This window comes from Solea solea, chromosome 2 (assembly GCF_958295425.1).
Source record: "Solea solea chromosome 2, fSolSol10.1, whole genome shotgun sequence".
Taxonomy (NCBI): Eukaryota; Metazoa; Chordata; class Actinopteri; order Pleuronectiformes; family Soleidae; genus Solea; species Solea solea.
Genome location: NC_081135.1, coordinates 21527263 through 21553507, shown reverse-complemented (window position 1 = coordinate 21553507; position 26245 = coordinate 21527263). Strand labels below are relative to the sequence as shown.

The following is a 26245-nucleotide window of genomic DNA, read 5'->3' as shown; positions in this document are numbered from 1 at the left end:
TATGTCTTTGATTATTTCTCGTTATTCACTATTTTGGAAGAACTTATTGTCGAGAAGTACGGAAGTGCAGACGTTTCTGCTGCTTCTCTCATCGTGTGATTTTGATGCAAATATCTCGACTCACAAATTGAAGCCAAGGAACTTAAATCCAATCTACAGATGCAGCATCCCATTTCCCTTTCTTTTCACCCATACGTCTTCAGTCATACCGCAGGGCAGAATTTCTCCATCACATACTAACAAGAATACCGAGCATGAGATGAAGTTTCTGAGCTCTAATTTAATCATCGTGCCAGAACAACGCAACCAAAAGAAAGTGCACCTTCACAGGTGCAGCTCTGCTCTGAGAGAGAGAGAGAGAGTGATGCAATGACAAGTAAAGGGTGATGTGCTACAGGAACATCCAATTGTGAATTATACGCTCTTCTCCCGTATTTCTCTCAGTTCGTGTCTCTTTGAACGGAGTCATCTTTCACAGTATGTCTGCTGGGTGACGCAGTTCTTCTGGGACTAAATGAATTTATTCCAGATCATGCGCTCTGCTCTCCGGGCTTTGCATATTCAAATTCTCCAGTCAAATCGTGCAGTTGGTTACTGGTTTCCACAGCAGGGATTTGGGTTTTGAATCTATCTCACCACTTTGAATGTTTTTGGGGACTGGTCTTTTTCTGCCAGCCTCTAACATGGACATAGTGTCCAGGGGTTTAAACAAATGCTGTTGCACTGACTGGACTGGTATTTCTTTAATCACATTTTTTTTCTAATATCTCATTTGGCACAGTCTTGGGGAGTCATTTCGCATTTGTTAAGACAATCTGATTTTGGCAGTCTTAAAGTCAGTCAGGGCTGAGGACTACAATTTTGTAATTTGAAAGTATTGTCATGGAGAGCATAGCCCACACACCTGATCTGCCATATTCAAACACATTTTCTGTGTTGCTGTGCGTATGCAGATAGAAATATGTTCAGAAAATACAATGTCCAATGAAAGAAAATACTTAAAATATAGCAAACGGTAATCATTTTATAACATGTTTTCTCACATCAAACAGTATCTAAATACTTTTTAACTTGTGTGCTGAATGCTGTCTACTGTATTTAACATACTGATTTTCCCCTCACAAATCCTGAACTGCCCTTTATTCTACAGGTTCCTCTTAGATCAAATATTTTTAGACTTATGGCTTATTTCCACCGGCTCTACTCGCCTCGCCTCGCCTCGGCACGACACGGCACAATTAGGTTGCTTCTCCACTACAAAAAAAGTACCTACTTAACGTGGGTGGAGTCATCACGTCACAGTGAGTGAAACTGCGGTGACTTTATATTCGTTTTATGCACACACACACACATGAGTGACTAGTGACTTTACACCAGACTCCTGTAGTTGTTGGAGATTAACCCACGTTTTTAGGATTGTTAAGTAGTTTTAACTTATCTACAATTCGGCACTGTTCGGGCTTGAGTTCTGTCCACACATCTTCGAAGTACAGCCTCCTACTCCACAGACTACAGCGGTCTGTGATGCTGCTCGCGATCGCTGGCACTGTCCAGAAATACATCACTCCACTTTAAGAGACTCCTCTGTTAAATATAGAGATTTCCCTGGTATTTGTTGGACATTAACCCACGTTTTTTAGAATTGTTAAGTAGTTGAGTCTTTGAAGTGATCTACAGTTCGGCGCTGTTCGGCTTGATTTGTGTTGGACGTCTCTTTCTGTGACCGCACTCTGGCCAGTCAGTGGCCGGCCGTCTGACCAATCATCACATAGTACCTACTGAGCACGCTTCTGGAACCTCACCTGAGCAGGTGCTAAAAATAGTACCTGGTACAAGGTACTATGCTAGTGGAAATGCTACTTAAACCGTGCTGTGGTGTGGTGTGGCGAGGCGAGTAGAGCCGGTGGAAATGCACCAATACAGTATATAAGCATTTTAAACTCCTAGCTGCCCTTTGTTTGTTGCATAAGAGAAGAACCGGATATTTAGCTTTCTTTAAATGCCCAACAAGAAGTTGCATATTGTTTTGTAAAAGGTTTCACAGTCCTCTCACAATCATCTGGTAGAAATGTTAAAAAAAAAAAAGTGTGCAATTCTGCAACCGATTATGTCTATGTCTTTCATCCATGTTAAATCTTCAAGGATATCTACACGTGTGAATCCTCCTATACACTCCACACAGTCCGTCACACTTCAGACTGAGTACAGGACCAATATTTATAACTTACAATAGCAAACCACTTGGCAGCTTATCCCCTAAGCCTGCTGAGGAAATGCTACACTCTCAACCTGCATGTGAGTGTGTGTAATGTTGGGTATGAGTGGGGGCCGCAGGTGCCAGACAGGCGGCCGTTTCGCACCCGTCTTCTGTAATTGGCCAGAGCACCCCATCCTCATTCAATAGGACCCCCACCTCCCCCACCCACCCCCAGCACGCACACATAGTGTTGGTGGAATGAAGCAAGGCCAGCTCGGGCCTGACGCCAGAGCAACCATGACGCCAGCCAATTATAGCAAGGCAAGGCAAGGATGCGTGATAAAGTCACCTAGCAACTGAGAGAAAGAGAAAGAGGGGGTGGGGGTGAGAGAGAAGGACAGAAAGAGAGGGAGAGAGAGAGAGAGAGAGAGAGAGAGAGAGAGAAAGAAAGAGAGAGATTAACAGGCATGGGCAATCCACCAGCCACCAACCAATTATGGAAGAGTGTGATGCAGTTGCTTGGCAACCCAAACTGAATGAGCAAGCGGGGTAAGGTTGTAGGTTGGATTTAGTGGGTGTAGAATAGTAGAGAGGTAGGTGTGTGTGTGTGTGTGTGTGTTTGATCTCACATGAAGCTGAGGTTGGTACCTTCTGAGTGCAGGGCCCCGAACAGAGGTTGAGTTGTGTCAAAAAGTCAGGCTACATTCACACTATTCAATTATTATTTAAAAGACAAAATGTCTGCTCTGGTTATGCCTGCCATCCACACTACCCTGGCATTTTGAGCCCCAAGAGATAGAAAATAAAAAAAAAACAAATGCTGCTGGTCCAATTTTTGATTTAAAGTCTTAATATGGACATGCTAAAACTGAGACTTTAAAAAAAGTATGAGACATTTACTTGCTGACTGGTTGTCTCGTAACATCCCAGTTCTAACTTTCCAAACCAATATCTGATACCCACTTGTCAGAAAACATTTAAATCCTGGGTTTTAATTGGTTTTCCATAAATGAGAATGTGTTCACTGGGCATTTACTCTGGGGTCAAAGGACTATATGATGCATCTGGGTTTTTATGCAATTTACGCATGGATGACGCAAGGGTGAAAGAAAACACCACACATCGTTTTTTATCTGAAAACACTGTTTAAAATGAAAACTCAGTCTGGACGAAGCCTTTAAATGAACTTGAAATATTGTGGTGAAAATGTTGCGGGCACAGTCCAGCACTGGTGTACAACCCTACACCGAAACCAACATTTATCACAACAGAATAAAACAGTTTGCTGCCCTTGGGAACAACAACTTAAGTCACACAGCAGCACTGCTACATATTTGCTAAATTGGTCAATGTTTTTTTTTTATTATTTCTGATTTGTTCTAGATGTTGCACTTCCATTTAACTTTATTTATCAAGTGTCTGTTGTTTGCAGCTGTAGAAAGAGTTGGCCACATACTGAGATGGTGCTCCACCCAATAATTTCATTAAGTGCTGCTAATACTATAAAAAGACAACAATTTTTCACTCCGTCCAAAGCTGCTTATCTCCTCTGCTGTTCAGCGCCAAGTAAGTGGTTAAGTATATTCTTCTGGACTGCTGCTTGAATAACAAGGGAGATACTGTTATCTACTGTTTTTAGAGATCCAACTTTAATCCAAGAGCGTGGAAAACACAACTCCCAGAACACTGGAATACCCTGGCTGAGATTCAGAGCTGTTCTGCTACTGGGACTTAAGAGATTTACTGAATTAATTCATACATCTGTTAGTGTTACAAGTCATACCCTAATTGAACATTTTCAAATGAGGAAATAAACCTACATTCACCTCATAGCTGCAGCTCAGAGAGATCGGTTCGGTTATCAACAGAGGAATGAGATTATCAACATAATGTGGAAGTGCAGCACATGTACAGTGTACTTACTCCTCGCAGACCTGGCTTTAATGATGTTCCTAATGGCCTCTGGTGTGCACTATGTGACAGTAAGTGTATTGATGCTGCGCAGGCATTCTACAGCAGCTCCTCCCTGTCTCTGAGCTTCGTTAATCCCTCCCTACATGTATGTTCAATGATTTATGGTCATAATAACCAAAAAAGAGGATTAAGCTAATTAAACCACAGTACTGTGCTTGTAATGAACATGTCGGGAGGGAGTACACCGCCCCCACATTTATACACGCACACAACCACACACACACACTGCAGTGTCATTAGGGTGCCTTCTTATTTTTCCTCAGTGAATGATTCCAAATTTTAAAGCTCATTGCTAGTTACCATGACTCGACTGGAGAATCATCAACATATACTGCAGATAGCAGTCTTGCTACCAATAGACCAGCTCCTCCATCTCTCCAATGTGGATTAGCTATAACAAAGCCACAGCAGCTATAGTGGCCTTAGGCCCCGGTAGGTGCTGCCCCAGAACGTAATGCCATACTTGAAGTCATGAAACGGTCACTGGGTTTAAATAATCCTGTAACACGCTGGATTAATGACGCTAAGGTTGCCAGTATTAATACAGTGGTGGTCTGCAGGCTATGTATAGTAATCCTGGTGAACACCAAGGAAAATGCTATCAGTGGAAGAAGAAACTTGAGGCCATAAACCCTCCAGAGTCTGTAAATATTGCTGTGGTTAAAGCCAAAGATGAATAATGCTACCTTCAGGTGGTACAAGTCTACACGGGTCTCATGCAGCAGATAAGTGATGGATTCGGCCTCAGGTACTCATGGCTCAAATATGACACAACACAGAAACTCCACTCGAAAACAGAGCAATGGATTCCCACAACTTCTCAAACCTGTGGTTCACTGCTCTTGGTGGCATTCATTAGAGCTCTATGTGACAAGTGTTGATGAAATCAACTCAAAATTCATTAAGTCTTCTTTTTTAAGTGCTTTGGCAATTTTGTCACCCACTAATTGGGGTTTTTGGTTACAAAAGAGACAACAGTCTGAATATACACAAACCACTTATTAGTTCGAGTGAGTGTGACTATTCTTTTATCCATCTTGTACCGATTTATCCCCCACAGGAGGGTCGCAGGGTGCCAATCTCAGCTGAGATAGGGTGGAAGTATCTATGGCCAGTGTCCAATTTACCTAATCCCAAAATCTACATGTTTTTGGACCGTGGAGAAAAATGCTAACCACTACACCAACCTTGTGGCCCCAAGTGTGACTTAATTACATTTTTGCCATAACACAAGTATTATACCGAGCAAGACGTCATGTCTGATCGAAAAATGTGTCACAACTAAAGATTAAGTGAAAGTATTGTTAAAATGAAAATTCATTAGTTACTCAACCTCATCAAATACCAACCCTACGACTGCAGCATCTTCTTTTCTACTCCAGTTGGCTTTCTGGTGAAATCCACTCAAACATCAAAGCACAAACACAATACTCCCATTATTGCCTGTTAAACAAGACGACTATTGACAAGTATATCCATCTATCCATTCTCTACTGTTTTATCCTCCACATGAAGCTTGCAGCGGGGGGGCTGGACCCAATCATTCAACATATTCAAACCTTCAGTCAATTTGGAGTTTCCAATTAACCTAATCTGGACTGTGGCCCAAGACATGGACTAAGTCTGCTGAGTCTATAGTTGTAACTGTTGAATTAATAGAAAGATTTCCCCCCCCCCCCCCCATATAAATGTTAGCTCATTCACAAAGCAGACCATTCCTTACTATGACAGATGTGCAGTTTCAGGCTGAGTTCAGGAATAAAACCCAGCAAATCATGCATTCACTAGACTCTGCCTCATTCAAGACAAGTGTCTCCATCATCACAAAAAGGCCTGTCTCCACACACTAACACTGCACAAAGCTCAGTGCTACACGCCACTGGACACCTGGTGTGTGCTCTGCCTGAGGGTCACTGACAGGGCAGCTGTGGTTAGCAGCTAAAACTGCATGTCAGTCCCAGTTGGACATGGCTGAATTCGCAAGGTCATTTACTACCAGTCTAGTTAATCATCAGGCAATCACTGAGGTGGGGCGTTATGGCACCAAGATGGTATCAAGATTAATGAGGACATTAATAACTAGAGAGAACCTAATCTATTAAAAACTCAAAAACATAAAAATAAGAATCTAAATTGTCTTTACAGAATTCTAAAGGAGCTCTTCCAAACTCACAGGGTTCGTGGTAATTGCATAAAAACATGGACTCACCATATTGGTTCTCAAGCCCAGAACCATGACTAAAACTAATTTGTATCTCAGCCACAGACATCAGACACCTGACAGTATCACATTTTCAGGTCTGTCAGGATACTGTCAGGTCTTTCTTGAGCAGGGCATTCAGTCTGGTGTTCAACAATAAAACATCATCACTTGGAAAGTGATTCAAAGTCCAGATTGACCAACCAAGAGCATGAGTGGCTCAAAAAAAAAATCATTGGTTGCCGTATCTGTATGGGTTTGTGATCACTGTCTTAACACAGGTTACATATGACAGCACTTTCATGTTTCTCAAATGACTGTTGCAGGGTTTCTGTACGTGCACAAATGGTGTCATTAAGACATAATAATTAAAATGTATCTACATGAGTGAGATAACAAGCTCTCCACTTCTGGGTTAAAACTTTCACATTGCACATTTGATTAAAATAAACACAAGGTACACAAAAGAGTACATGTCCTGTATTAGTATTAGTGTGAACAGGTAACAGTAGAGAAGGTAGTGAAGGTCTGACCTGTGTGGGTCCTCTGATGTGCCTTCAGATGGGAGCTCTTGGTGTAAACCTTCCTGCAGCCATTGAACTGGCACCGGTGGACTCTCTTCTTGTTCTCTGGTACATCTCCTGGCAGACTACCTCCTCCTCCCTGCTCACTGTCACTGAGGGCCCCTCCTCTGCTCGGCGGGGACGGTAACGCTCGCGCTGCCACCAGCTTAGCGGCCCCTAAGCCTACCTTCTTTGCCACAAATTTGAGCGTTAAGGTACCGTCTGCTGTCGCAGTAAGTGTTTGTGTGGGTTTGATGAGGTGGCGCCCAAGTTCTGGTGATGATGGCGGTGTTAGGGATGTAACAGCAGCACTAAGCTGTGCAGCGTTCACTCCTCCATGAGCTGTCTCCTTGGTTGTAAGGGTTTCAGTCCCTGCATCCGCCTGGCTCTTGCTGAGGTTGGGCACCTGGAGGATCTTGGCCTGAACCTTTGGGAGCGTTACAAGTAATGGAGGCGGGCTGGGTTGGTCGGGCAGGCTGGGGAGAAGGGGGTCCATCAGATCCTCATCACTGTCGCCACCCTGCATGAATGCTGGCGTTAAGAGACAATCCAGCTCCTCGTCAAAGAGTTCTGAGAGCCGCTTGGGCTCCGTCTGTAAGTACCGTTCCAACTCTAGACATGTCTGCAAGACAAAGACACACACACACAGATCCAGAGTCAGACTTAAAAATACTAAGACCTTACCAGAAAACTGATATCCTTCATATATGAGTCAGTAAACCATCATATTTTTAATTTTTGCATCGATAAACCCCACGATATAACATGTAGTCACGTCCATATACATAGTTGTATAATGTTTTATGACGTGATGTCAAGAAAACAATTAATACTATCTGTTGCTGCAACAATTACACCATCCTTCTCTTTTTCCCCGTAGGAAAGATCTAAAACAGCTTTGCTTGTTTGAATTCCCATTTTTAAGGCCTTCTCATGTAATTCATTTGGAATCAACTATTTGTTTATGATTTTCTACGGCTTGGATATGACCTTTGACATGTAAGAACCCAGTGTTGACAGTTTTCATCATAGCAAAGTTGCACACCTTGTACACACAACCATCTACACTGAGAGCATGGGTGGTAGTCTGATGTGACTCTCTGCTGACAAGAGTCATTATTTGTACAAGGGTGGTTGTCAGGAAAATGTGGGTTAGTTTATAAAAATGAGCAATGCATTTTTGATTTGAAGTGAAGACAGCCGTCTTACAATTTCTTCTGACACTCAGTGATTTTCCACAGACTGTGGAGAGACGATGTTTGCTGGTCTATTCAATTCTAAACTCCCACTATAGGCTATTTCTCTGCAGCTGTTGTCCATGTCACCTGGCACGCAGCAGTCCTAAGAGAGGAGGGATTTAGTCTGTGACTGATTGCTGCTGCCTGGCTAAGCTCTCTGGAGCCCTGAACTGTGGCGGCCTTTCCTGTTTCCCTCTGCTCACCCAAATCAACCAGCCATGGAAGTTACATCGCAAGATAGAGGAAGGAAGGAGAGTGAGATGATGAGGGAAAGTCAAACAAAGAAACAAAGGAGAGTGAAGGGAGATAAGGAGTGAGGACCTGGGGAAAATAAATGAGTATTCCTATAACTGTTTATTCAACCTCTATCCACAGATAACAGAGACATCTGGGCTTTTTTAAACTACACTGTTCCAGGTTTTTGGCAGCAGCAAGTCATCAGGACAGTTGTTGCTGGTCTTCAGTGTTTGTACCTGACACAAACTCTCACAGGATTTGAGCGAGAAGCTTTTATGTCACTTATTTTTTTTTTTCTAACCTCAAAGGTAGCACTCTCCTTCCTACACCTCCTTCATTTTTTGTCTCTGTAATTTCTGCCCTCTCTCACTCAAACTATTTTTCAGATCTACATGGGATTTTTATGCTGATCCAGCTCCTGCTTTCATCCCACTCACCTGCAACACTATTTTTATAGAAATTCTTTGTTTCATTGCAGGTAAAATACAACAAATGTAGCCTGTATAGAAGATCAACTTAATCTAAGAAGATATAGTTGTAATATTAAAATGTAATATTACACTTACGTGCATAAAACAAGTGTTCTTAACAGTTTCTAATTACTGTGATGGTTTTACATAGAAAACAGCAAACCAGAATATTCAGGCTCAGTACAAAACAATGCATTTTAGCCAATGCCAAACATTCATTCTTGATCCAAGCAATGACACGTTTTGGTTTATAAGGTAGTATTTTAAAAGGGAAGTGCTGAGCTAGGTTTACATTTCTTGAAAATGCTTTGAAATCTGCTTGGAGGTCTTAGCTCAGCAGGAGGTCTTAGATGTGGCTTAATCAGACAAATTAGATGGAAGCTCCATCCCAGCAGCTCCTGTTGCAGAAGTTTCTCTCGTTGCACAGTAAAGCCTCACATCAGCACGGACGTGTGACACCAGTCAGATGACAAAATGAGACAACGTAAGAAATAATGTCATACAAGGACAGTTGGAAACAGAAAACAACTGCCATATATCTCCATACGGTTTTGTGTTGTTATTATTACATGGAGTTGTGTCAAAGTAAAATCACTACAACCTATGGGAAAAATGTCCTGTGCATAAAAATGGTTGTGATTCAGTTTTAGCGATGTGTGCCTCCGTTCAAAGACAGCAGGCCACTCTGGAGCTGTATCCATGCATTAAGCACTTTCATGAAGCCACCATCCTCTGGCACTGTCCTTTAACAGGGTGCTCTCACTTTGGCCAAAGGCTTTTGGCAGCTGAAGCTTCTCATCCTGATCCCTTGGCTCTTTCCACCTCTGTCATCCGAGCAAATTACAGCCACAATACAAAAGTTTCTTCTCGGCTGCAGCTGGCTGACTCGGCCCATTCAGACACGCCAGCACTGGAGCTTTACACTGCTCAGAACAAGTGACGGGACGACACCAACACATTTAGTCAGAATATCTGTTGAGTGGTGATAAGCTAAACTTCCCTCTCCCTTTTCTTCTCCCTCTGAAAGAATACCCTTTCACTAAGAATGCTTTTTTTTTGCATATGAATATAAATCAAAGATATTTCTTTAGGGTTTACAATGGTTCATCAGGAAACTTGAAAACGATAAGCAAATATGTAAAGGAACAAAGCTGATGCCCAGTAGCAGTGTCTTTTGTAAAGCTGATACCTTCTGGTTAACTTCTGGTCCAGATTTTTGCAAAGATTTGCAGGAATTTGTCATCCTTCAGTAATTTGCTGTGTTTAATACAATATCACGTTAGCTATGCTAAAGGGGACTATTATACCAAATCTCTTTTTAAATGTAATCAGTTGCTCAGTTGCTACTAATGCATCTGGAACCCAATAGTGGGGATTATAAAAGTGCCTTTAGGTTGTCTGGGATGAGACTTTAACAAGCCATATGCTGTGTTTCAGGACAATGGAGCTGCGATAGAGGATAGAGGAACAAGGAGCAGTGACATCATTCATTGATTAGTCACAGCAATGGGCTCCATTTCCTGGAAATAGGAAGAAGACCTGCTGAATTATGTTACACCTTAATTACTTACAACAGGTTATGGAGAAATTCAGAAGTAGTTTTTTAGATCTGTGCTACAACATTTATTACTGTTTAATGACAAAATAAATGATACATGAATGTATGATATTCATCGTTCAAGATATGGGGATTGTAAAATAAGTGATGTGAAAGTATAGTCCTAGAAGCATTGGTTCAGGATGGTTGAGTGCAATCAGATTTGGAAACGACAAATATCTGTAGGTAATACAACTATCCACCTTATTGTAGGTGTTCGCCACTGAAAAGTGTAAAATTCCGTGAAACAAAAGCAACAACAGTCGTGCAGAGACATTCATTCATTCTCACCGTTGTGAACAAAGATTTGTGCTAAATATATTCCAAACTCAGGCTTCACTTTCTGACCTTCGAAGAGCTTCTAATATACAAACACTTATCATATTATGACACTTGGGTTTCATTTGCCGAAAGAAGGTCATTGAATGCGTTTAAAAACCCCAGGAAAGGACGCGAAAGTGAACCCTGAGATTACACTTTTATCACAGATAAACAGCGAAACTTTGTCTTGATGCTGCATTAATATGAGGGGTAGAGATGAAATAGCCGCTGCATATCTGATAACGTACACTTCAAAAGAGCGCGGGGGACACTTTTCCCTCATCTTGAGGGCCATTTGTTTCATTGCTCAGTGAAAACGTCATGTTTATCTTAAATCATGGAAATGGTGAACAAAGGAAATATTTTGAGTTTCCCTTTGAAAGACTGACTCCATACAGGGAGCATACCATTTTTTGATGAGCGTAAAAATGAACGGAGATTATGCTTTTATCCAGAGAGACGGGGAATATTGCCGCTCACAGGAAGGAAAAATCTTTCTAAAAAATATAAGGAACATTTTCCCAGAAAATGCAAAATCAGATCATTTAATTTCCTTCATTCAAACAGTTTTCCTCCTCATCCTTTCTAGTGTAGAATCCCCGTGAATACTGGTTCTCTTTGTTACAGTAAATATAATCACCGTAAGAATACTGTACCAGTGTTTGCACTTGGACTAGAAATCAAAAATAGAAAGGTCTGCGTGTCTCGTGTTGGGGCGAGACTGATGCTGAGGAGTGGGGGGAGGTGGGCGGGGAGGACAGAGGGTAGAGGGAGCCCGGGGCTGAGGAGAAGGAGCGAGCTGCAATCAAACCCACGGCCGGCAGTGAACGCATCGTCTCTGACATCACATGACCTTCCCCTTCGTGTTTCTCCTACAAACCATGAATATCAGGTAACAATGACATGTAGGGCCTCCAGCGTGTGTGTGTGTGTGTGTGTGTGTGTGTGTATGAGCATTTGGCATGTGTGTGTGTGTGTGTGTGTGTGCGACTAGTGACTGCTGGCTAACATCTCAGACTGATAGCATGTGTAGGGCTCACCTCCTGTCCCCCTGTTCAGTCCCAGACCATATGGAGAAAGGTCACATCGGATAACACACACACACACACACACACACACACACACACACACGCACACACACACACACACAGTGGAGAAATACAAACTGAGGCACACTGAAATACATGACTGACACTTTGAGCAACTTGGACAAACATGGAGCTCTTCCAACACTGGAATCACTGGAACTATCACTATAAACAATGGCTGAAGAAAAATTGACTCAGCAACACAATGAAAAAAGTCAAAGGTAAAAAGACTGCAAACAAAATGTAGGCCAATAATAATAATAAAAAAAAGCTCTTGCCACAGCAAAATCAGAAAACTGGTCGTATTTGTAAACATGGTTGATTTTGTTTACAATAATACATTCATTTGCATCAATTAAGTGCAAGAACATGTATAAGAATATACATCACTGCAGATTCCAGTAAGGAATTCACCTGTGGCTGCATGCTTGATTAACCACCACAAACAAGCAGGGGTCAAGGTCAAACAAAGGGAAACGAAAATGCAGGCAGGCAGCTGTGTTTGACCGTACTGATATGCTTTGCATAATGCAGAGCAAATCTCCATTTTGTTGACTTGTTAAATCAACTTTATTTGTGTGTGATTGGTTTGCAGAAATATCAGCGCTGAAGAGAAAATGAGGGAAAAAAGTCCCCTCTTTTGCTCCTGCATTCCCTATTCCCTCAATGAAGTGAACAAAAGAATTTCCTCCGCCTTATAGTTGAGTGGTGGATTTAATATCTTGTCTAAAATAGCTCCCAGTGATGTGTGAATATGTGTGTGTTCTCAGCCTGCCGAGGTCCATTAATAATGAATGCAAAGAGCAGAGGGCTCGGGATGGAAATGCTAAGAGCTTTTGACAGACAAAGGATCATTGAGGACAGAGCTACACAAACAGACTGAAGTGAAGATCCAGCAGGAGATGCTCCGTCTCTGTTTACATCCGCAGAGTTTTGGCACGATTTCCGACACGGGACAATGGCTAAATTAAACCAGTGACACAATTCTGTAACGTGACACTTCCTCTGATTTTGTTCTTCACGTGTGGTAACTGCTACACAAGCAACTGACTGAATTTCTGCCACATCAACAGCTTTTCGACAACAAGATTTTACACAATCCTGGAAACATTTCACCAAGAACTGACTGTAGAACATGGACTCGACCTCTTTATTAGTGGTTCAAACAGGTTTTGTAGCAATTGTAACTTCTTGACTCAGTTTTACTTGGCAGAATGGGGCATTCATTAACCAGGGAGTCAGTGTCTCTTTTTAAAAAAGCACTGCATATACTATAGATGCACTCTATGTGCTTGTGATTGTAAATAATCAGTGTATCTTAATGTTGTGCTTAATAAAGTGCTCCATAAATACAGACCATTTGTACTAATTATTAGTCGAATTACACTTCAGAAAAGGAAATAATGTATTGCAAAGTTATTATCTATTGCACTTCATGACATTCAAAACCCCATAAAAAGAGAAATATCTGCCAAAAGTGACATGCAACAATATTTCCTTACATACTATATTGTCAATCACTGTAAAAAATAAGATTTTCCTTCTTGCTCATAGGATTAATACTTCTGTAATATCAGTCAACGCGAAGACGCAGTTGCCACAAAGTGAGTCAGGTATACACAGTACCTGTGATGTACATATTGTATATATTCACACAGTAGGCTGACAGAGTCTGTGTCAAACAGAGAGATTTTGCTCATGAGCTGAACAATGAGAGTGTGTATCCACACTTCACAGTCACAGGTCAGTCTGAAAAAAAATCAACACTAGTGTTCATGCGTGATGAATTCAGCACCCCCTGGATCTTGTTTTTCTGTTTTCAGCTCATCAACTTTAGATGCAGAAATCCACGCTGACAATAACAACAGGGACATGAACTGAGAACATAAACCTGGCACATCCTGGGTTGTACAACCCGAACACGGCCAATGAGGGCATGACATGTTTTTATTATCTCTTCCAAAATAAGTTGGAAAAAGTCTGATGAGTCATGTCACTGCCTTGTCTTGATATTTTAGTCGTCAAGGGAAACATAGTAGCCTATTCAGACTTCTTTAAGCTAAATCTCCTCAGTGACGACAACAGAAAACTGATGCTCCGCTGTGAGGAATCAGTCTCTCTTCTCATAGCTGTAGAAATCCCGCTTGTAATGATCTTTTCTCTGGGAATCTAATCCTTTTAGTTTGTTCCTGTCTGCCTTTATCTGTGTGTGCATTAGTATGTGTTTATTTTCACTCCACATTATACAGCGTTTGGCTTCAAATTATGTTTTTCTCTTTGCCTTCTCGTACAAACAGCTCCTAATTAAAGTGCTTTAGCGTCCGTACACTGCTCTTTGAAGCTCTACCTCTTGATGGATCTGGCTCTCTCCACACAGCGAGCTCTGATGGCTAATTAACCACTCAAAAGAAAAAGCAAAAAGGGGCTCTTTATTCAGCTAATTTGCTGATGTGGCTGTGTACACGGCGGATGTGTGTGTGTGCTCATAAGTGTGAGAAGAGCATAATGACTTTTAACTGATGTGTGTGAATGTATAATGCCTCATGCTCGAGAGTGTGTACAATATCAAACGGGTGCCAGTGGCAGCGAGCTGCTTCTCTCATGTCTGAGCAAGCATCAGTGCCGCAGAGTGAGTGTGAGCTTTGTTCCAAACTGAAGTGCAGTTGGTGCCCATGAAAATGCTGGAGCTGTTCTTACTCCTTAGCTTTGTGCTGAAGTCGCCAAACCATTTTACGCTCCCATTTAATGGCCCGGCGTGTAAGAATTAGTGACATGTAATGGTGAGGCCGCAGATTGTAACAAATGGAGGACTCCTCCACTCAGCCCTCCCTTTTCCAAGCGCGTCAGGCAACTACGGTGACCCTCACATACCGGAAAGGGGTGCCATTCTTCTTCGTTAGCATGGTAACCTTCTGCTTCAAAAACACAAAATGCAGGCTCCTGGTTGGTTTTTCATTCAGGCTGCAGACGACAGCCTCTGTACAACAAGACCTTCACCGAAAGCACATTATGAAAGGTTTTTTTCTAAGGCTATGAAAAGCAAACCATTTCTATTGAAAAGCAATCGTACACTTTTACACACAGGTGTGTGGGTAGAATGCTCAATGCCTGTCTATAAATCCTCCTAAAAGTTACACACAGGACCTTTAAACTCATCTAAACTTCATACATTAAAAGTCGCGAGGCATGTTTCCACCTGTAACATATTAAATGTCCTATTTTTAGAAAATGTCATCAGGAATAAGCGCTCGTTTTAAAATTAATAGTTTTAAAATGCCAGAGGTGTTGACATTTCTCCTGACTTTTTCATTCATGAGGTAAAGCGGCGGACGTGTGAAGGCGTGTAGCAGCTGTAGAGTTGAGTGTGAATGAAGAATAGCTTTTCTGCAGGTCATTAAGCACTGAAACAACCACTTATCAATGTGGTTAAACTATATGTGGACACCTGATCATTCAAACTATGTGAATGTTGAACGTCTCATTAGCTTTAATCTGCCATGGTACCTGGCTCTGCTTTTAGGCTTTCCGCCACATTTTGCGGCGTGGCTGCAGAGATTTGTTCCCATTCAGCCACAAGAGCGTCAGTGAAGTTCAACAGGGATGTTAAAGAACCGGGGTCTGCTTTTCAGATTTCATCACAGTTCACCCCTGATATGCTAAAAGGGGCTGTAGTCATTCTGCACAAAGTGTTGCCACAACATTCAAACACCACTACTGCTTAAAATACCACAAGTGGATCCATTTATCCTGAGCGAGAACATGCTTGTTCCCAAAGTACACAAATATATATAAATATAGGTGTCTGCAATACTCTTGGCCTCAAACTGCAAAAGCACACATAAACTGTTCAGATGCTCAGCTCAGTTGTGGACAGCTACCATTTTGGAGACACCAGTTTCCACATGCCTTCGCTGCACTGGACTCAGAGGAAACTGAATAAAGAGCCAAAATCCCTGGGTTGGATGGCGCCTCTCCATCCAGCCTCTGCTTACAGTACCATTACTATTGCTTGTGGTGCGAAAAAGTCACAGAGCATCACTGATATTTATTTCACTGCATCCATAAGGGTTTCTGAACAGAGTCACTGAGTTGCAAGAATGTGAAATATTATATCCCAACCAATAATTAAATAGTACAGCAGCTAAAGACATGGACAAGTCTGAACAAGCCGGACAGAATCGTATATGATCCAAATGTTAATAGCTTAAATATCCTAAAAATAACATTAGAAAGAATGGAAGTGAGTTTGTTTGATTTTCTATTGTTTCCTTTGGTAGATAAATGATTTGTGATAGATCGGTTTCCTCCTTTCTGAAACTGAAGATTGAGGAACATTATTCTTCCTTCACCATGGTTGAAAGATGATCTGCTGTTTGGGCTGTGAAGTAACACTACACCTTTACAGATGAAGATGCTTGTATAGTTCCACAGAAAAAAAAAATACATACTGACGCAGAGTTAAAGGAAGTGATGGACTCAGCTCAGTTCAGTTCAGTGTGTCCACCGTTCAGCTTCCATGGATCACACTTTTTTCCTTTTTTTTATCTGCAGCAGGATTGTGCAGAGACTTCACATCCATTCATGAGCAAAGAAAATCACCTCAGCCTCTCTGTCTCTGCAGAGAAACATGTACGTGACAAAACCTTAAAATGAAAATCTTGGAGGTTTTCACTTAGAATACAAAATATGTGATAGTCTGCAACCTTTACTAATGTTTTTTTTTTTTTTTTTTTTTTTAATTTAGCGAAATATGTTATGGACCATTGCGGAGGAGTGGCAAGCCATGTTGCCTCACAGCAAAAAGGTCCTTTTTTGTGTGGGGTTTGTGGGAGCATGCTCTCCCCGTGTGCACGTGGCTTTCCTCCCACAGTCCAAAAACATGCAGAGGTTAATTGGACACTCTATATTGAGCGTAGGTGTGAAAGTGATGTGTTGGTCCTGTGACGGACTGGTGACCTGTCCCAGGTCGTACTGCGCCTTTTGTCATCTGGGATTGGCTCCAGCTCCCCACAACGCTCACAAGAAGGATAAAGCGGTAGAAACATGAAGGAAAATTTAATTAAGGGCCACACTTTAAATGATTAAAAAAGATCCAACAGAAAGGTTTAAAACTGGAATGCATTTGCTGCCTAATGACAACCATTTCACACAGTCAGTTATGTATGAATGTTGCAGCAGTGACAGAGGAGCTGACACAACATGATGCTGCCGCAGTGACAGAGCTGACACTGTGTTTGTGTGAACACCTGTGCGTGCTGCCAGTTTGTTCAGGTATCCTCTCGTCCTGCCTTTAATTGAAAAAGCAGCACGACAAAAGAAAGTCCTGTGAGGTCTGATTTGAAAAACAGGAGGGGACTCAGATAAAAGTGGTTAATGGAGGCTGCGAAACGGGACTTTGATGTTAAAAAAATAATGAATCTGGTAAAAAAAAAAAAAAAAACACTGAAAGAGGCTCCATCTGCAACACCTTAAAAAAGGAAAACACAGACAAATGTGATGATGGCAGGCAGAGTTTGACTGTGTCATTAAAAATGTAAGATGTGCAGTGTTATTCGTTTGTTCTCTGATTGGATACTTTCTGGTTTAAACCAAACAATACAGTATTCCAGTTGAAAAAAAAAAGTGTAAGCTTAATTTAATACCAAATCCTACTTATACATTTAATGTGCTTGCATCTTGACGGCAAGAAGTAATATTTCAGACATAGAGCGGAATATAAATGAAATGAAATTAGTCCTTTATCAGTCCCGCAGGGGAAATTCTTTCTCTGCATTTAACACATTCTCTACTAGAAACCTTCCTAGAATTGGGAGCAGCCACTGAGCAGTGCCCAGGGAGCAATGGGGGTTGGGTAGCTTGCTCAGGTGTACCCCAGCCATTTTTTGACCTGGTGGGGACTCGAACCCGGCAACCCCTCGGCCAGGTTCCCTTTCCACTTGCCCCCAATATATGGAACAATAATATGGTATAATGATAATACAATAATATGGTATTATGATAATGCTAACTAACCAATACTGACTCATATATGTAATAACAGTAACTAATCACATTTAAAGTCAAAATAAGATGGCATTTAGCAACTGACGCTAATTACAAAGCAGTGAGCTCAGGAAAATGAGAGACAAAGAGATGATAAGTCTAAGAGAGAGAGAGAGAGAGAGAGTAGGGGAGAGCGAGTGCATGAGACTCCTGAGCTGTTATTGCTCATGTTGGAGCTCTCTCTGTCTGTCTGTCTCTCTCTGTCTGTCTGTCTGTCTGTCTGTCTGTCTAACACTCATAGGCATAATGCATTTCCTTACCCTAACCCTAACCATCACAACTAAACCTACTAACCTTAACCCAACCCTTAACCTAAACCCAATTCTCACCAGGTCTTAACCCCCCAAAGCCATATAAAGTTGTGAGGACAAGACAAAATGTCCTCACTTTTCCAAAATGTCCTCAATCCTGATGGTTTATATGTTTTTTGGTCCTCACAAAGATACACATACATGAACACACACACACAGAGCAAGAGAGAGAGAAAGCGAGAGATCATCACCTCCGACCTCCAACCTCAGCCAATGAAATTTTAATCAACAGTCTCTGATGGGGGAGAGCACTCAGACTCTCCTGCTGTGTAACTGCTCTCTCTCTCTCTCTCTCTCTCTCTCCCTCCATCTCTGTATTCTCTCTGTTTCCATGCCTCTGAGCTCCCACCACCCCCACCTCCTCCGTTTCCCTCTCACCTCTATAATCATCTCTTCCTCCTCCTCCTCCTTTCTTTTCTCCTCATCACACACAACACTTCCTCCTCATTGATAAAGCAAAGGTCACCTGCTCCCCTGTCTCTCTTTCTTCTTCCTTCTGTCTTCCTCTCTTTCATCCTCTCCAGTTTGTCTCACTTTCCCTCTACTCTTCCTCCTCCTCCTCCTCTTCGTCTCCTCTCATCCCATCGCCCCATTTCTAATATCTAAAGCGTCTCATAATTTTCAGTGTGATCACTTTAACTGCCAGACAGAAAATGATTCACAGTAATTTCATTTCAGTCACAGGTTTTATATTCACCGTCTGGCTGCGCTGAGAATAGCCAATCACAGTCAAAGAAAAAAAGGAATCCATAAAGCAAGAAAAATAATCTCCCCACAACAAAATGTATTGAAAAATACCCAGGATTTTAGTTCACAGGACAAGGAAGTTGCTGCTCTACTGCTGCCTCCTCTGGTAAGTTTGAGTCACTAAGGTAAATCTGAATGAAGGCTTACAAACATTAAAATTCATGGTGAAAAACGTTTTTTTGTTGTTGTTGCTGTCCCTCCTTGAGGTTCAGTATCTGTGTTCCCAGTCACAACACATTCAAAATCAGTTAAATGATTTCCAAAATCTGGGCTGCGCATTGATGACGCAATTCCAGTCATGAGCATGGTGCTCGTTGGGTCCGTGTGCGTGGAAGTATACCAGGGTCTTTAGTACCTCACACAACCCCACTTAAAAAAAAACCTGAATGGTCCCTTTAATGGTTTGTGTGGAGAATTAATGAATGAAATAATAATCACCAGCCATAATATGAAATAACTTCATGTTTAGCACAATGAGCTGTGCTCTATCACGCATTCGATTACACACGCACTGATTCATAAGTCAATAATAATAATAAAAATAATAATAACATTTTCCTCTGTCGTTACAAAAATGTAGTTATTTCAAAATCAGCTAAAAAAAAAACAAATGATGAAACCATTGCAGGAAGTACAGTAAGTGTATGAGCTTTTTGATTCACTGTCTCTTTCCTCTGACAAAACTGTCACAGCAAACTCACTTCCTCACCATCCTCTCTGTTTCTCTAACACACACATGTACGCACACACACACACACACACACATACACTCCATTTTAACTGTCCACGGTTATTAAATACAAAGACATTAAATTAATTAACAGCTTAATTACTTAGGCACACACACACATGTATACACACACAAAGCTGTAAAAGGACAAGGCAGGTACAGCCTTTTAATTTGAAGGAATAATTTAATACTGCTTAACCAGGCTTATGGCCATTCTCTCTCTCTGTCCCTTCACAACGCCAATGTGTGTGTGCGTGTGTGCGTGTGCGCTCGCCCAAGCCATTTCATTAATTGGCTGTGATGAAGGGATTGAAATCTGTGGCAGAATCATCTGTTCCTCTGTCTGTTGAGCTTTCTGTTAATGAAGCTACTCCCTCTCTCTCTGCCTGTGTCTGTCTGCAGGTCATTTTTCATGTCAGGCGGCCTTTCCTCCACCATGAGGCATTTGTCTAGGCTGGAGAAATGATGGGCTTGCTGTCCACACATCCCATCCAATGAGCGCAATGTATTTGTGTGGTATCAAAACGCACACTGTTGAAAAATACTTAGTTCACCTTTAGCAGTTTGAATAATTCAGTTGAACAGAGAATGGACATTTGTGTGTGTGTTTACTTTTTGTCTTTGTGACAAAAAAAAAACATGCTCTGCTGATGTTACCTCTGTTCATGTGCAATATCTGCTCCAGTAATAAAACTACTATAATACCCCCCCCCCCCCCACTAACTACATTCTTATTTAAAACTTAATGTTTTTGCTACATCTCATTCCAGTATTGTGCAACAATGGCTCAGTTTCCCCACAGGGATCATTAAAGCTCGGTCCTATCTAATTTGAGCATAAAGCTGTTTTTTTCCCCCTCTCATGTTATTACAGTGCTTATCAGCCAAAATATATCTGAGACACTTGAAGTCCTGAGTGGTTTTGTTCACCTCCATTCACACCCGAGTGCGAGAGCCTCACAATGGAAATGAATCATCGGACACTTGACTTCAGTGAAACCATTGACTCTACAACTTAAATTGAGAGTTAAAGCAGAAGGTGAAGAGACACTTCCCAACAAGTGGCTTGGTTAAAAGCTGGTAGAGAGGCAGAAGAACGACATCAACAAAAGCAAATTAGATGAAACATTTTCTAGCTTCTGGAACTGATTTGTTTGTTATTCAACAACTCACACAGACAACACTCTGGCTCGCATCACTGCACAGCCTCAAAACCAAAAACACTGTTGTTTCTAATAGTAGAATTGAACTCATGAGTCTTATGGCGCTTTTCCGCTACAGTTGTACCACGGCACGGCTTGGCACGGCTCGACACGGCTCGACTCTACACGGTTTGGTTTGTTTTCACAACTAGTGACGAGCAAAGTAGTTATTTTCAGTGTAGTGATTCACCACATGATCACAGGCTTTTGGCAGTGCTGTTGCTAAATGCACAAGACTCCTCTTTTAAATATTACCATTTTAGAAATGTCAACGTCACATTTTAGTATCGGCTCAGCTTGCTTGGAACCTCGCCAGAGCAAGTGCTATAAAAGTACCAGGTACTATGAAAGTACCAGGTACTATAAAAGTACCAGGTACTATCGCTAATGGAAAAGCAAAAAAAAAAAGAAAAGACAACAGTAGAGTCAAGCTATGTTGTCCCGAGATAAAACTGCATAGTGGAAAAGATTGATTAGTGCAGGAACAGTTAGCCATTAGCAGTCTTTTAGCATTGTTTGAAGGGGCTGTACAAATGTCCACAGACATTGCACATGAACTTTTCCAACCAGGTCCCAAGTCAAATTTCCAGAAAAATTCGAGTGAGCCGACACAGAGTACAGCAGGAGAATCAATTTGCCCTATGTGGGAATCCAATTTTCTGGACATTTTCCAGAGTTTATACCTGGAAACAGTTCAACTGACTCCTCCAGCTTCAGTCCTTTTAGTTAACAAGCTAAAGAGACACATCCACCAATTATCTGTATTCACGACTGCTCAGTTTTTGCTAGATTTGTCACAGAAGCTCAACAGATTTACTATATTAGCCACAGCACTGTTATGGTTAGCGTTTGAACGTAATGGGCAGCTGCAACGGGAAAGAAAAGCAACAGCTCTACATCAAATCCTTAGACAAAACATGTTATGATGATATGGTCGGCATATGCCATTTTAGTGTCGCATTATGTTTATTAATCTGACGTCCATTAAGTTTAAAACAAGGACAAAAACTAATTTGTGGGATGCAAAGCTACAAAGAGATGCTAATCTGTTTATGTTATGAAGACACTGAAGATTCCAACTTTCTGTGTTACTGCACTATAGCGTTCATTAAGACGGCACACTAAAGTGCTGCATTCATCAAGGAACCATTTCATTAAACTATCTTCTCTGAGAATGTATCAGAGAAGAGAGAAACTGCACTATCTGATTAAGTTTCTGCAAACTAAAAATATCCTCCACTGAATCACTGCAGCAACTCTCTGAGGGAATCTACAGTAATACAACAGAGGAAGGGGAGAGTTTCCAGCGTTACTGTGTGTGTGGAAATGTACGCTGATGTGTTCTATGTTGAGTAGACCTTCATTGAAGAGTCACTGAATTTTAGGTTGTTGGTTTATGGTTTGTTGAGCTCATACTACATCTCTGGACTGAATCGTGCTAAAAGGTATTAAGGTTATTTTTGATTCGTTTTTACTTGTGGAGAACAACAGTTTCTAACTAACCAAGAACAAAAATAGGCAAGTCTATAAATACCAACCTTCTTGTTCTCCCTCCACGATAAGGATTTATTCCTTTTGGTGTACAAACGCAAGATTTTTGACCAAAGATTTTGTGATCAGTTTCTTTAAACTCTATTGACGTGATCGCCTCCTCAAACACAGCTTAAGTTTAATTCATGTCAACAGGATTAGCCAGATATTAACTTTTATGCCAATAATTATTCTCTTCAGCTCAGATCTTAGTCATTTCATATAAGATCCCTCAGGGCTGAGTCATTTTAACATTTACGAAACCAAAGGACATTTAGCCACACCCGCAGTCAGCTGTGTAAAAGGTAATAAAGACGAGCGATAGGATCGTTCCATAGGGAGCTTCTGCTTTCATAAAGGTAATGTCAAACTTTATTATTCAGTCAGAAATACTGAGGCGTGGAGGATTCCCGGGTGACTCTTTGAGATGATATTAGTCACTTTCAGCCACTTCTCATAAGACAGATCTGATGAGGTTTGATTGACAGCGCATTGACTGTGTAGCTGTTCAGTCCGACTACGTGCTGATCACAGTGACACAAAGCACTGTGGGTCAGGACAATATCGACAAAAGCGGGCGTAACCCTGTCTAAAGCTAATAAGCTCATGCCACGCGCACGCACACGCGCACGTCCGAACACAATAACCTCCCCTATTGGGCCTTTCTCTCCCTTCCTAATTGACCATGAAAGTACCCCATAAATCGAGTTACTGCATTGTGCCTGTCTAGTCATATAAAAGTGCTTTAATGGTTTTGCTAGGAGCTCTGTTGGGAACATTAGGCAGAACTCTCCACATTCATTAGCCCATTAACCTGTTTCAATATTGATACTGTCTCATTTGTCTGCCCCCCCTTCTGTCAGAGGCCAAGACACTCCGGGACCTGGTCTGAAATCTGCCCTCTGGCTCCACTTCGGTCCGGTCGAGCTGGTGCTGTTCCACCTCTTGCTAACAGATGTGACATTATTGTTTTGGGACATATCTTGAAGATGGATATTGGCACAGGGCAAAATGGAGGACAGACGTCTTTAATTTGTAGGGGCCTGGACACTTGGCACAGTTTCCATTGGTTTTTTGTTTTTTTAGAAATGCTTATAAAATATATATATATGTGAAAAAAGCCCTGTTATTTATGATGACTGATAGATCATCTGTAAGTTATTGTTTAAACTAAACTATAAATGGCACACATGTCAATCCTACCATGCATATACAAACAGATAAGATAAAGATAGGAAAGATCAGGGAAAAAATGGTCCTCAAAGAATTCTGCATCCCAACAAAAAATGCATGAAATCCCAATTTTACAAATAAACGAATGAGGGAAGGGGGAAAATTGTAATTTCCATGTAAATCACTAGTGCATTTCCATGTGTATTTGCATGCAAAAGAGTGTTTCAGCCAGCAGACATGCAGTGAAGTCTACACGGCACACAACTCTACACTGAACCATTTACAGCCCCTCTGAAGATCCTCCAGAGGATCTACAGTGTATGTGCAAACGCAAATGTCAGCAGAAGTCTTTCCACAGATTCTTTCCCAGTTCCTCCTGTCAGCTCCCGAGTATAATCTCCAGTTCATGTCTGAGTGAGCTCACATCACAACGCAACAAGAGAAACCTCGGGAGGAGGAGGAGGATCCACGGCGAGTGAATGGGTGTGTGTCCTGCTGCCTCAAGCTCGGCCCAACCCCCTTAGCTCAGATAACATCCTGCTGCATTTGTCATATGTGAACAGCAAACATCCAGGAGTGTCAGGACAAAAAGCTTTAGACATTACTCGAAGTTCATGTCTGAAAACGGCTAATGACTGTGTGCCTCCTTGGATCTTAACATTCAGTTCAATGGAAAGACTGCAGAGCATCAGTGAAGTGTTGACCGGGCACAATACAGTACACTCTCTTCCTGTATGTATATTTTATGAACTATATACACAGCATATTAAAGGAGACAACGTATACGCTATGCAAGTACAGAGAAAAATCTAACGTGAGTTTCAAGGATTTAACGACTGTTTTTCCAACTATCAAGGAAAAAGTTGCATTACTGAGTGATTCACGAACACACCTCCTGAAATCTCTTCATACAAAAAGTCAGATTTGAAAGAAGACAACTGGCGCATGGTGATGTCCGCTTTAATGCACGTACATAAAATAAAAGATATACATATATATATATATATATATATATATATATATACATACATATATATAGATAGATCAATGTGCAAACTAAATAATCGTTGATAATAGAATAATAGAGATGCAGTTCTGTTTCCAGCAGGCTTAGCGAAGAACACTGCACCGAACCCAGTGAACCCACTGACGTAGAACATTATGTTAATGTTGAGATATGAGACTGCATTCCTACCCACCAGCCACACAGCACGTACTCTCACACACACACACACACGCACGCACGCACGCACACACACACACACACACACACACAGAGAGAGTTACCTAAGCAAAATTTACAGACTGTCATTAATTTCCTGGAGATTTCGCCAAACCAAAACCATGACTCCCCTACAAGTAACCTTCACTAACTGACCGATTCTTAGTTGGAAATGTGTCCTCAGGGTAGCCTGTGACAGAGAAACACACACCCACACACACACACACACACACCTATACACACACATATAAATATTACGTCTCATTCTAATCCACTTGGGGTATGTGGCTTTATTTAGGAGTATGAAAGAGAGATACTGCAGTATGTATGTGGCAGCTGGTGCAGTCATGATAAGTATGTACATTTACATTTGATTACTTTTATTGGTGTGCTTTGTAGAGTGGGGTGCGTTTTACTTAAGTATCAGCTGCTGTCAGCAGTGAGCATTGCTTTGAGTCCTGCTTTGGAAAATGCTGATATTACTTTTTGTGTGTGCGTGCGTGTGTGAGAGAGAGAGAGAGAGAGGGAGAGAGAGAGAGAGAGAGAAGAAGTAGAAGTCTGCTTTAGGTCAGTCAAGCTGTGTTGATCATGGCCTTTACCATCCCATCTCCCCGTGCAGGGTCCTGGAGGGCTGCCTGCATAGTGTGACCAAGTACACTGGCATTTTTTCTTTTACGTTGTATTGATGTCAAAAAAAACGGAAAAGCTTTGCCACATGAGGTCTGCAGAGGCTGTCAGAGGACAGAACCAGTGGACATGTAACTAAACCGAACACTTAAACCCAATGCCATTGGTACCATATGGGACGGAACCAGAGTCTTTTCTCTGCTGTTAGAACCTCTGCTTTCTACAAAGAAAAAGGCACTACTTAAAAAAAGATTTTACAAATAATTCACAATCTTGATTGTAAATGGAATATTGATCAAAATGACGATCGCGATCTCGACCTTCGAAAGCAAAGGTGGAATCGAGGATTTAACCTCGCCCCCAGTGTGACATCCTGCAGGTGTGCCAGAGTGGAAAAAACCACAGTGTTCTGGTTGTAGCCAATGTAGCACGACTACGCGTTACCTCCTCCCGCTAACCTGAAGCTGCTGCCAACTAATAGTAACCATGACAACTGCTGATTTGGGGCGACACATCGACCAAACTCGGGCCCCCTCCTGCTTCTCTGAAATCACCAGTGTGGAAATATTTTGCGTTCTTGGACGCAAAGCACGCTGTGTAAGATATGCACGTGTAGCAATAACTAGCACAATAGGCGTGTTTGTAGCATCAGACATGTGACCTCATTTGGTGGTGGAAAACCCTGGATTTAAGCATTTACTGCTTATTGTCACGTTCATGTTGTTCATAAATGATTTAAATTTGACAATAAGGCGTTAGTGTGGTGCATCGCAAGCA

General features: G+C 41.6%; 1 protein-coding gene across 1 annotated transcript in view; it reads right to left on the bottom strand.

The window, feature by feature from the left end:
- Positions 1-26245, bottom strand: part of klf7b (Kruppel like factor 7b) — a 60517-nt gene that overhangs the window by 15347 nt on the left and 18925 nt on the right. The window contains exon 2 of the mRNA XM_058621502.1: positions 6905-7556. Coding sequence (XP_058477485.1) covers positions 6905-7556 — 652 coding nt within the window. The remainder of the gene's footprint in view (positions 1-6904; positions 7557-26245) is intronic.